The sequence below is a fragment of the Scyliorhinus canicula genome, chromosome 16 (genome assembly GCF_902713615.1).
Source record: "Scyliorhinus canicula chromosome 16, sScyCan1.1, whole genome shotgun sequence".
Lineage (NCBI taxonomy): Eukaryota > Metazoa > Chordata > Chondrichthyes > Carcharhiniformes > Scyliorhinidae > Scyliorhinus > Scyliorhinus canicula.
This window is the reverse complement of record NC_052161.1, coordinates 28,312,200-28,325,623: the sequence shown is the minus strand read 5'-3', so window position 1 is coordinate 28,325,623 and position 13,424 is coordinate 28,312,200. Positions and strand designations below refer to the sequence as shown.

The following is a 13,424-nucleotide window of genomic DNA, read 5'->3' as shown; positions in this document are numbered from 1 at the left end:
ACTTTTCCCCTTGTGGGAACACATCCACTACGCTCATCTGCCGGTGGATGGACTGGACCAGGAGCGGAGCGGTCAAAAAATCGGCTTTGGAGCAGAGAAAGGTGCGAGGCAGGAAAAACAAGATGGCGGCGGGCGGGGAACCGGCAGCGTGGCAGCAGTGGGTGCAGGAGCAGCAGGAGCTGCTTCAGAAAGTTGAAGGCTGAGATCCTGGAACCGTTTAAGGCCTCGCTGGACAAGCCCATGCCGACTCAAGACGGTTCAGGGTGCAGAGATCCGAGAGCTACGGCAAAAGGCCTCGGAGAGCGAGGACGAACTCCTAGGCCTGGCAGTGAAGGTGGAGTCGCACGAGGCTTTGCCCCCGATGCTGTCTAGAGCAATAATCTCACTGGTCGTGAAGCGGGATAAGTACCCCCTCCAGTGTGGGTCTTACAGGCCGATCTCGCTCCTCAACGTGGACGCAAAGTTGTTGGCTAAGATACTGTCCAGGAGGGTGGAAGATGTGGTCCCGATGGTTATCCATGAGGACCAAACGGGGTTTGTGAAGGGGAGGCAGCTGAATGTTAGTGTGCGGCGGCTCCTTAATGTCATGATGATGGTGTCGGTGGATGGGGAGGCGGAAATAGTAGCATCGATGGATGCGGAGAAAGCTTTTGATAGGGTGGAGTGGAGCTACCTGTGGGAAGTGTTGAGGAGATTTGGGTTTGGTGAGGGATTCATTAGCTGGGTGAGGTTGCTGTATAGTACCCTGGTGACGAATGGGAGGAGGTCGGAGGACTTTCGGCTGTATCGGGGGGATGAGGCAGGGGTGCCCCTTGTCTCCCCTGCTTTTCGCGTTAGCGATTGAACCCCTGGCCATGGCGCTGAGGGATTCGAAGAACTGGAAGGAGATTGTGCCGGGGGGGGGGGGGGGGGAAGGAGCACCGGTTGTCGCTGGACGCGGATGATTTACTGTTGTACATCGCGGATCCGGCGGGGGGGAATGCCAGAGGTGTTGAGGATACTTGGGGAGTTTGGGGACTTTTCGGGCTATATGCTCAATGTGGGAAGAGTGAGCTGTTTGTGCTGCACCTGGGGGAACAGGAGAGGGAGATAGGGGAGCTCCCGTTGAAGAGGGCGGAGAGGAGCTTTAGATATCTTGGTGTCCAGATAGCTAGGAGCTGGGGGGCCCTGATTAGGCTAAACTTTTTGAAGCTGGTGGAACAGATGGAGGAGGAGTTTAGGAGGTGGGATGCGCTGCCACTCTCTTTGGCGGGCAGGGTCCAGTCAGTTAAGATGACGGTGCTCCCGAGGTTTTTGTTTCTCTTCCAGTGCCTCCTCATCTTGATTCCGAAGGATTTTTTTAAGAGGGTTAATAAGAGTATTCTGGGGTTCATGTGGGCGCGGAAGACCCCAAGAGTGAGGAGGGTATTCCTGGAGCGAGGCAGGGAGGTAGGTGTTTGGCGTTGCCCAACTTGTGTGGGTACTACTGGGATGCGAATGTGGCAATGATTTGTAGGTGGGTGATGGAGGGGGAGGGTGCAGTATGGAAGAGGTTGGAGGTGGTGTCCTGTGTGGGCACGAGTTTGAAGGCACTGGTGACGGCCCCGCTCCCACTCCCCCCGGCAAGGTATTCTACGAGTCCAGTAGTGGTGGCTTCCCTCAAAATTTGGGGGCAGTGGAGGCAGAATAGGGCGGAAGTGAAGGCCTCAGTTTGGGCCCCGATACGGGGCAATAACCGGTTTGCACCAGGGAGAATAGATGGTGGGTTTTTGAGTTGACAGAGAGCAGACGGATGGGGACCTTTTCCTCGACGGGAAGTTTGCAACTTTAGAGGAGGGGAAGTGGGTTCTCCCCCCGGGAATACTTGCAGGTATATGCAGATTAGGGCAGTTGTTAAGTGGCAGGTGGCGGAGTCTCCGCTATTGCCGCCAAGGGGGGTGCAGGATAGGGTGCTCTCGGGGACGTGGGTCGGTGAGGGTAGGATCTCGGCAATTTATCAGGTGATGCAGGAGGGGGAGGAGGCCTCGATGGAAGAGCTGAAAGTGGGAGGAGGAGCTAGGGAGGAGATCGATGAGGGGACATGGGCGGACGTCCTGGGGAGGGTGAACTCGTCCTCTTCTTGCGCACGGCTCAGCTTAATTCAGCTGAAGATGCTGCATAGGGCGAGGACATGTGTGGGAGGTGTTCGGGAGGCCCGGTGAACCACACCCATATGTTCTGGGCGTGTCCGGTGTTGGAGGGGTTCTGGAAGGGGTGGCGGGGACCTTGTCCAAGGTGGTCGGTTTCAGGGTGGAACCGGGCTGGAGGCTCGCTATCTTTGGGGTAACATCGGAGCCGGGAGTGCAGGAGGCGAGAGAGGCCGGTATCCCGGCCTTTGCTTCTCTAGTAGCCCGGCGTAGGATTCTTTTACAGTGGAGGGACGCAAAGCCCCCGAGCCCGGAATCCTGGAGTAACGACATGGCCGGGTTAAACTGGAGAGGGTCAAGTTTGGTCTGAGGGGGTCAGTACAAGGGTTCTTCCGGCGGTGGCAGCCCTTTCTCAATTTCCTGACGGAGTGTTAGAGGGTGGTCAATCTCAGCTAACGGTTGCCACCTCCAAATGAACCCTAACAGTGACCCTCTCAAGGCAAACTTGATTTTCTCCAAACAGAGAAAGCTAGCCATGTCCGATAGCCAGGTCTCCAACTTCGAAGCCTTTGAGTCCCTCCAAGCTAACAGTATCTGTCACCGGGCTACCAGGGAAGCAAAGGTCAGAACGTCTGCCTCTTTCTCCTCCTGGATTCCCGGATCTTCCGACGCAACCGAAAATCGCCACCTCTGGACTCAATGCCACCCTTGTATTTAATACCTTGTACATGACACCAGCAAATCCCTGCCAAAATCCCCTAAGCTTTGGACATGCCCAGAACATGAGGACATGGTTGATAGGGTTGTGAAGAAGGCCTATGGTGTGTTGGCCTTTATTGGTAGAGGGATTGAGTTCCGGAGTCATGAGGTCATGTTGCAGTTGTACAAAACTCTAGTACGGCCGCATTTGGAGTATTGCGTACAGTTCTGGTCGCCTCATTATAGGAAGGACGTGGAAGCTTTGGAACGGGTGCAGAGGAGATTTACCAGGATGTTGCCTGGTATGGAGGGAAAATCTTATGAGGAAAGGCTGATGGACTTGAGGTTGTTTTCGTTAGAGAGAAGAAGGTTAAGAGGTGACTTAATAGAGGCATACAAAATGATCAGAGGGTTAGATAGGGTGGACAGCGAGAGCCTTCTCCCGCGGATGGAGGTGGCTAGCACGAGGGGACATAGCCTTAAATTGAGGGGTAATAGATATAGGACAGAGCTCAGAGGTGGGTTTTTTAAGCAAAGAGTGGTGAGGCCGTGGAATGCCCTACCTGCAACAGTAGTGAACTCGCCAACATTGAGGGCATTTAAAAATTTGTTGGATAAGCATATGGATGATAAGGGCATAGTGTAGGTTAGATGGCCTTTAGTTTTTTTTCCATGTCGGTGCAACATCGAGGGCCGAAGGGCCTGTACTGCGCTGTATCGTTCTATGTTCTATGTTTCAGGATAAGCGAAATCAGGGCCAATGACATCGTTGGGGAAGAACCCCTCTTTCCCTAGCCTCATTAAACACATTTCATCAGCACCGGTCCCAATATCCCAGAGAACTTTTTATAGAACTCCGCTGGGTACCACTGCTCCCACATGCTGCCTCCACTGCCCCAAACTCTCAGTGCCGCCACCACCATGGGACTGGTGGAGTACCGTGCTGGCGGGAATGCCAGAGGCGCAGTTACCAACGCCCCCAAACTGGTGCCCATACATGAAGCCTCCTCCATGTGCACCCATGCCGACCCCTCCCCCACCACCCACTTCCTGATCATGGCTATATTAGCCGTCCAGTAATAGTTGCTAAAATTTGGCAGCGCCAGCCCGCCCTCTCTCCCACTCCGCTCAAACATTACCTTCCTTGCCCACGGGTCTTGCCCGCCCAGATGAAGCCCGTGATCACTCTGTTGACCCGCTTAAAAAAGGATCGCGGAATAAAAATGGGGAAACACTGAAATACTAATAGGAATCTCGGAAGCACTGCCATCTTCACCGTTTGCACCCTCCCAGCCAGAGACAACGGAAGCGTGTCCCATCTCCGAAAATCGTCCTTCATTTGGCCCACCAGCTGGGCCCGATTCAATTTATGCAGCTGGTCCCATTCTCTTCACCCCCCCCCGGACCAGTCCTCTCCAGCCCCTCAAGGCTCTCAGAGCAATTGCCAATGGCTCTATAGCCAGCACAAACAACAGTGGGGAGAAGGGGCATCCCTGTCTCGTCCCCGGTGCAGTCTAAAATAGTCCGCTGTTGTCCTATTCGTCCGTACACTTGCCACAGGAGTCTGATACAGCAACCTGACCCAGTCGATAAAGCCCCGCCCGAATCCAAACTGTCCCAGTACCTCCCACAGATAGTCCCATTCTACCTAATCAAAAGCCTTTTCTGCATCCATTGCGATCACTACCTCTCTACCTTCCGGGGGCATCATGATAACATTTAATAGCCTTCTTAAAGTATCACATGGTTATTGAGTCTGTTTCCTTGTGAACTATCTGATCAACTTATCCTTTTCAGGACTAGATGTCAGGAAATTTAGTATGGTGAAAGTAAGTAAGGAAAACCTCAATTGAGGCAAAAGCAAATTGTTCCAAAGTTTTTGTCTTTCTTTCAGCTACAGGCCAAGATGGTTATTAATTGATAGCTTCATTTGCACAAAACCCTAAGGAGAATCATGCTATGTGCACCGATTCTTACAACAAGTAGAGCTTAAACAGTTTAGAGGCAGAATCAATATTAGAACAGTAATCTGGTTTTGGCAGAGTGCTTGGGTTTTGGTATGTGTGGGAATGTGATCACGTAAGTGAAAAGACTGTTGTCTGACAGAGATTTAACAAACTGAGATTCATTCATATTAATATGCCAGATTGTCACATTTTTATGTTTATATTTACATCATCCTCATATTTTGAAGATGTTCTTTGAGCAAAAGAATTGAATTATCGGACAAATTGAATTAAGCAATGTAAATAATGGTAGTTTGACCCTGATTGGTGAAGGCATTACCCTGAGGACGGGTCAGTGCATTAAAAAATATTAGAGCTAGCAGAAGAAAATACTTTTAATTCAGTACTCCTCTCAATTCAGTGGAGTAGACTTGCAGTAATTAAAGAACAATTGCGACTTTTCTTCTATGTAATCATATTGCAAGGTTGATCATTCTTCACTTTGTACAGATCAAGGTGACTGTTTACTAATTATAGTTGCAGCTGAAAATCAAACCTCTACCTCGAAGAAGTTTTGCTTGAAAATGATCGCAACAAATTCATATTTTTCTTCATTAATTTTGAATACAGCTTGAACAAATGGACCTTGAGGTACGGGAAATACCACTCCAGAGCCGTGGTCTGTTCAGCACCCGAATGAAGAGCTATAAACAGGAATTGGAAAAGCTTGATAAGGACTTTGTAAGTTCACTTCTTTTGTATGGGGGAAAAGACTGCACAAATATCGTATACATTTTCTTTAGGTGAAACTTTTCACTATTTTGTATAATCTCGCAACTTCTCACCTCGGAGCACATTTAAGTTGTCGTTTGGGAGTGCAGAACTTGAGTACCGCTGGAAAAAGACATGCCGAAGCTTTTCCTCTTGCACTCATCAGGATACGTCGCAAGAGTGCCGACATAAGGGGAAAAGAAACAGTTTATACTGTATGAGAAGAAAGTGCTGATTGGTAGAGATGTTGCCCTGGAGAATGTACCAGGTGACTGACAGTTATCTGCCTACCATTGTTTGAAATTTAAACCTGGCAGTTTGACTCTGATAGGTCAAGGCATAACCCTGATGAATGAATCAGCGAATGGCTATCACTAGCTGAATCAGGCACAATGTGTAAAGGTTCTTTCTGTCTGCAAAAAACAAGGCATTGAATATTAATATGTGTAGCTTCCAATTCATACAAGGAGGGCACATGGCAAGCCTGACTGACCATCTTAATTTGGTTGTTGACATTCATTATTAAGATATTTTGGCAAATGTTGTCCAGTTGCAGAATAACATCTAATGTTGGACAGTGTATATTGAATTTTGCACTCATGGGCTGATTGGATATAGTTTGTACTTTGTCCATTGCGAACAGTAGCCAAGACATGCTCTTTGATGCGATCCATCAGTCTTTGGGATATACAGCCTACATATCTGACATCACACTGGCTCTGATATTCATATACCACATTACTCATTTGTGTGTTAGGCAGAACGTCTTTTGACCTGACAGCAGCATCCTGTTAGTGGTGAATATCACTCCTGTTGCTACTGCATAGTAGCAGTATAAAACAGCTAGCTTTAGCTGTTGCGCAAATTTTTGAGATATCTTGCCCTTCCATAAGAACATAAGAACTAGGAGCAGGAGTAGGCCATCTGGCCCCTCGAGCCTGCTCCGCCATTCAATTAGATCATGGCTGATCTTTTGTGGACTCAGCTCCACTTTCCGGCCCGAACACCATAACCCTTAATCCCTTTATTCTTCAAAAAACTATCTATCTTTACCTTAAAAACATGTAATGAAGGAGCCTCAACTGCTTCACTGGGCAAGGAATTCCATAGATTCACAACCCTTTGGGTGAAGAAGTTCCTCCTAAACTCAGTCCTAAATCTACTTCCCCTTATTTTGAGGCTATGCCCCCTAGTTCTGCTGTCACCCGCCAGTGGAAACAACCTGCCCGCATCTATCCTATCTATTCCCTTCATAATTTTAAATGTTTCTATAAGATCCCCCCTCATCCTTCTAAATTCCAACGAGTACAGTCCCAGTCTACTCAACCTCTCCTCATAATCCAACCCCTTCAGCTCTGGGATTAACCTAGTGAATCTCCTCTGCACACCCTCCAGCGCCAGTACGTCCTTTCTCAAGTAAAGAGACCAGAACTGAACACAATACTCCAGGTGTGGCCGCACTAACACCTTATACAATTGCAACATAACCTCCCTAGTCTTAAACTCCATCCCTCTAGCAATGAAGGACAAAATTCCATTTGCCTTCTTAATCACCTGTTGCACTTGTAAACCAACCTTCTGTGACTCATGCACTAGCACACCCAAGTCTCTCTGAACAGCGGCATGCTTTAATATTTTATCGTTTAAATAATAATCCCGTTTGCTGTTATTCCTACCAAAATGGATAACCTCACATTTGTCAACATTGTATTCCATCTGCCAGACCCGAGCCCATTCACTTAACCTATCCAAATCCCTCTGCAGACTTCCCGTATCCTCTGCACTTTTCGCTTTACCACTCACCTTAGTGTCATCTGCAAACTTGGACACATTGCCCTTGGTCCCCAACTCCAAATCATCAATGTAAATTGTGAACAATTGTGGGCCCAACACGGATCCCTGAGGGACACCACTAGCTACTGATTGCCAACCAGAGAAACACCCATTTATCCCAACTCTTTGCTTTCTATTAATTAACCAATCCTCTATCCATGCTACTACTTTACCCTTAATGCCATACATCTTTATCTTATGCAGCAACCTTTTGTGTGGCACCTTGTCAAAGGCTTTCTGGAAATCCAGATATACCACATCCATCGGCTCCCCGTTATCTACTGCACTGGTAATGTCCTCAAAAAATTCCACTAAATTAGTTAGGCACGACCTGCCTTTTACGAACCCATGCTGCGTCTGCCCAATGGGACAATTTCTATCCAGATGCCTCGCAATTTCTTCCTTGATGATAGATTCCAGCATCTTCCCTATTACCGAAGTTAAACTCACTGGCCTATAATTTCCTGCTTTCTGCCTACCTCCTTTTTTAAACAGTGGTGTCACGTTTGCTAATTTCCAATCCACCGGGACCACCCCAGAGTCTAGTGAATTTCGGTAAATTATCACTAGTGCATCTGCAATTTCCCTAGCCATCTCTTTTAGCACTCTGGGATGCATTCCATCAGGGCCAGGAGACTTGTCTACCTTTAGCCCCATTAGCTTGCCCATCACTCCCTCCTTAGTGATAACAATCCTCTCAAGGTCCTCACCTGTCATCGCCTCATTTCTATCAGTCGCTGGCATGTTATTTGTGTCTTCCACTGTGAAGACCGACCCAAAAAACCTGTTCAGTTCCTCAGCCATTTCCTCATTTCCCATTATTAAAACTCCCTTCTCATCCTCTAAAGGACCAATATTTACCTTAGCCACTCTTTTTTGTCTTATATATTTGTAAAAACTTTTACTGTCTGTTTTTATATTCTGAGCAAGTTTACTCTCATACTCTATCTTACTCTTCTTTATAGCTTTTTTAGTAGCTTTCTGTTGCCCCCTAAAGATTTCCCAGTCCTCTAATCTCCCAGCAATCTTTGCCACTTTATATGCTTTTTCCTTCAATTTGATACTCTCCCTTATTTCCTTAGATATCCACGGTCGATTTTCCCTCTTTCTTCCGTCCTTCCTTTTTGTTGGTATAAACCTTTGCTGAGCACTGTGAAAAATCGCTTGGAAGGTTCTCCACTGTTCCTCAACTGTTCCACCATAAAGTCTTAGCTCCCAGTCTACCTTAGCTAATTCTTCTCTCATCCCCTTGTAATCTCCTTTGTTTAAACACAAAACACTAGTATTTGATTTTACTTTCTCACCCTCCATCTGTATTTTAAATTCCACCATATTGTGATCGCTCCTTCCGAGAGGATCCCTAACTATGAGATCATGAATCAATCCTGTCTCATTACACAGGACAAGATCTAGGACCGCTTGTTCCCTCGTAGGTTCCATTACATACTGTTCTAGGAAACTATCGCGGATACATTCTATAAACTCCTCCTCACGGTTGCCTTGACCGACCTGGTTAAACCAATCGACATGTAGATTAAAATCCCCCATGATAACTGCTGTACCATTTCTACATGCATCAGTTATTTCTTTGTTTATTGCCTGCCTCACCATCTCGTTACTATTTGGTGGCCGATAGACTACTCCCATCAGTGACTTTTTCGCCTTACTATTCCTGATTTCCACCCAAATAGATTCAACCTTATCCTCCATAGCACCGATGTCATCCCTTACTATTGCCCGGATGTCATCCTTAAATAACAGAGCAACACCACCTCCCTTACCATCCACTCTGTCCTTCCGAATAGTTTGATACCCTCGGATATTTAACTCCCAGTCGTGACCATCCTTTAACCATGTTTCAGTAATGGCCACTAAATCATAGTCATTTACGATGATTTGTGCCACCAACTCATTTACTTTATTCCGAATACTACGAGCATTCAGGTAAAGTACACTTATGTTGGTTTTTTTACCTCTGTTTTGAATCTTAACATCTCCAGTTTTATTCCTTTTGTTATTACTGGGCCTATTCACTGTGCTCCCCTCAGTCACTGTACCTTGTACTGTCGCCCTTATGGATTTCTGACTATGTCTTCTCTGCCTTGCACTTTTCCCCTTACTTCCTTTTGTTTCTGTCCCTGTTTTACTACCTTCCAACTTCCAGCATTGGTTCCCATCCCCCTGCCACATTAGTTTAAACCCTCCCCAACAGCTCTAGAAAACACCCCCCCTAGGACATCGGTTCCAGTCCTGCCCAAGTGCAGACCGTCCGGTTTGGACTGGTCCCACCTCCCCCAGAACCGGTCCCAATGCCCCAGGAATTTGAATCCCTCCCTTTTGCACCATCTCTCAAGCCACGCATTCATCCTATCTATCCTGACATTCCTACTCTGACTAGCTCGTGGCACTGGTAGCAATCCTGAGATTACTACCTTTGAGGTCCTACTTTTTAGTTTAACTCCTAACTCCCTGAATTCCGCTTGTAGGACCTCATCCCGTTTTTTACCTATATCGTTGGTGCCTATGTGCACCACGACAGCTGGCTGTTCACCCTCCCCCCCCCCAGAATGTCCTGCAGCCGCTCCGAGACATCCTTGACCCTTGCACCAGGGAGGCAACATACCATCCTGGAGTCTCGATTGCGTCCACAGAACCGCCTGTCTATTCCCCTTATGATCGAGTCCCCTATCACTATAGCCCTGCCATTTTTCTTCCTGCCCTGCTGTGCAGCAGAGCCAGCCACGGTGCCATGAACCTGGCTGCTGCTGCCTTCCCCTGGTGAGTCATCTTCCTCAACAGTATCCAAAGCGGTATATCTGTTTTGCAGGGAGATGACCGCAGGGGACACCTGCACTGCCTTCCTACTCTTGCTCTTTCTTTTGGTCACCCATTTTCTATCTCCCTCAGTAACCTTCACCTGCGGTGTGACCAACTCACTAAACGTGCTATCCACGACCTCCTCAGCATCGGGGATGCTCCAAAGTGAGTCCATCCGCAGCTCCAGAGCCGTCAAGCGGTCTAACAAGAGCTGCAACTGAACACACTTCTTGCACGTGAAGGAGCCAGGGACAGTGGACGTGTCCCTGAGCTCCCACATCGCACACGAGGAGCATGACACGGGTCTGGGATCTCCTGCCATGTCTTAAACCCTTGGTAAACTTAAACAACTAGAATTTCAAAATAAAAATAAATAAATTAGACAATGAAAAGAAAAAGAGAGACTACTTACCAGTCACTTACCAGGGTTAAAAAGCACCTCCTCCCACTCTGCACCGAATTACCTCACTGCACCAAATTACCAAGTTTCAATCCTCCCTCTGTATGAGTCTCACTCCGGATGAGTCTCCTGGAAAGTGCTCGCTTCCAAGGTCGCCTGAGGTAGACTGAGCACTTTTCAGGGTCAAAAATGATGGCCTTTGGCTCATTCGTGGGTTTGCATGGCGTACAACGCAAAATGATCTGCTCGCGGTAGTCATTATCCCGCAGGGTGTTTTTGATGTGCACTATTTCAGCATAAAGCATGCAAGTTGAGAAAATTGTTGGGGTATGTAAAAATTCCAATGCGTCTTTTGACCAGCGAAAATACAGAGTTGTGGTAGCCTGTGGTAGTGAACACCCTGGCAGAGGAATCTGTTGAGATTCAGAAGAATGAAGGAAGATGAGTTTTTTTTTTTGCAAGGAGTTATGATCTGCACTTGACGGAAAGTATGGTGGAAACAGATTCAATAATAATTTTGAAATGGCAATTGGATAAATATTTGAAAAGGAAAGAAAATTGAAGGGCTATGGGGAAAGATTAGGAGACTGGGACTATTTGAATAGCCCTAAGCACAATTGGCTGATTAGCCTCCAACTGTGCTGTAAGATTATGTGACGCTACCTTAATCTCAACATAGGTGCTGAAAAACGCAACTCCTGATTTTTATCCAGTGATTTCTGCTATAAAATGCACTTGTATGAAAGTTAGTTGCAAGAAAAACTGAGCTTGGCAGTCACATCCTTGCCACTCCTTGCTATTTGGATTTATAGATGAAAGATCACCATTTGGGTGAGATACTGACGGTTCTGTGAATTATATCTCGGCACGAGAGGAGAAAAGAAAATGGGGAAATAGATGGACTATCAAAATGTAAGTAAAATCACAGTACAACACCCACTATAAAGCTATCATACATGGGAAGATATTTTAGCATTGCTCGGAAAGTTATAATACACCATGGCAAAAGGGGGAAATGTAATGAAACCCAAGCTTTTTTTTAAAACAAAAAAGTGTCACAGTCTCCGCTTTCTGTGTTAGATTAGCAGAATTAATGGGCTAAAAATAACATTTTTATTAACTCCACATGACTTTCATTGTCTGAGTAATTCTCATGGATTATGCTACTTTGTGTGCTTCATCGAAGATGTGAAACTGGCACACAATCCCTCTTCCAACTATGTATGGTCGCTTTTGATATCAAACAGCAACATCTCCAGTATCCCTTGACTAGCTATGACACAAGTGGATACGCAACATTCTTTGGTCATTGTATATTAATTCTGTTTAATTGTATGATCGAGTATGGCATCAAGCAAATCAGGAGGGAAACCTTCCACTGGTTGAAGTTATGGTCATCACAAAGGAGAGTGGTTGTGGTCATTTGGAGGTCAATCACCTCCGTTCCAAGCTTTTCTCAGGGTAGTGTCCGCAACCTAACCATCTTCAGCTGCTTCATCAATGATCTTCCCTCCATAGTAAAGGTAGAAGTAGGGATGTTTGCTGATGATTGCATAATGTTCAGCACCATTTGTGATTCCTCAGATAATGAAGCAGTCCATGTCCAAATGCAGTAAAACCTGGTCAACATTGAGACTTGGCTGATAAGTGGCAATAAACATTCATGCTAGGCAATGACCATCTCCAACAAAAGAGAATCCATCCATCTCCCCATGACATTCAATGGCATTACCATCGCTGAATCCCCCACTATCGACATCCTTGGGATTACTATTGACCAGAAACTAAACTGGATCAGTTATATAAATCCTGTAGGTCAGAGGTTGGGAATTCTGGGGAGAGTAACTCATCTGTCTGTCCACTATCTCCAAGGCACAAGTTAGAAGTGTGATGGAATATTTTCCACTTGCCTGGATCAGTGCAGTTCCAACAATACTCAAGCTTGACATCCCATCCACCACCTTCAACATTCACTCCCTCTGCTGTTGTTACACAGTAGCAGCAATGTTTTGCATCAATACAATACACAGCACCATCTTACCAAGAGTCCTTTGACAATACCTTCCAAACCCATGACCTCTGCCACCTAAAAGAACAAGAGCAGCAGATGCATGGAAACAGCACTATCTGTAAGTTCCCCTCCCCAGTCATACACACACCATCTTGACTTGGAAATATATCACCGTCCCTTTACTGTCTCTGGACCGAAACCTCAGAACTCCCTTTCTAATAGCACTGTGGGTGCACCTACATGATATAGATTGCATTCATGAAGACAGCTTGTGCCTATCAGCTTCTCGAGGGCAATTAGGGATTGGCAATAAATGATAGCCTCTAACGCAATGCCCACGTCCCATGAATGAATGAATTAAAAACCTTTTTTAAAAATGCATGCAGCAGGGCATTAACTGGGGATTCACAGTCCTATATATAGGAAGAGACGAAACTGGTTTTTGGGTTAAGAAGTATGTGTAATGTGAATCTCTATAAATAAAAGTATATCAAGATTGGCGCGAGTTGTATTCTTCACTGCCTGACTTTCTTGAATGTAATATGATGGCCTAAAGGTCAAGGTTGAAAACCTAAAAAAATATATAAACTTAAAATACAAGTGGCTATTATCGAACATTGCAGAATCCAAACGGAAAGCATTGGGCTATGATTATTTTCTGATATCCTTTGAATCTGAACCATATGAATTGTAGGAGAATGAAGTGGACCTAGGTCAGGAACCGGCAAAATAGAAAGCAAGGCTTTTCCTTATGTTGCTTCCTGTAAGAAGCAAAGTCAGAATTATTTTGAGATATATGCCTATCGGTTGGGTAATGAGAAAGATTTGGACCTTCTGTTCCT

At 46.2% G+C, this 13,424-nt stretch overlaps 1 protein-coding gene across 5 annotated transcripts in view; it reads left to right on the top strand.

Annotated features, from left to right (window-relative positions):
- The window catches only part of vti1a (vesicle transport through interaction with t-SNAREs 1A), a 404,156-nt gene that overhangs the window by 16,455 nt on the left and 374,277 nt on the right, over window positions 1-13,424 (top strand). For all 5 annotated transcript variants that reach the window (XM_038821547.1, XM_038821544.1, XM_038821548.1 and 2 more), the window contains exon 3: window positions 5,381-5,491. In XM_038821547.1, coding sequence (XP_038677475.1) covers window positions 5,381-5,491 — 111 coding nt within the window. The remainder of the gene's footprint in view (window positions 1-5,380; window positions 5,492-13,424) is intronic.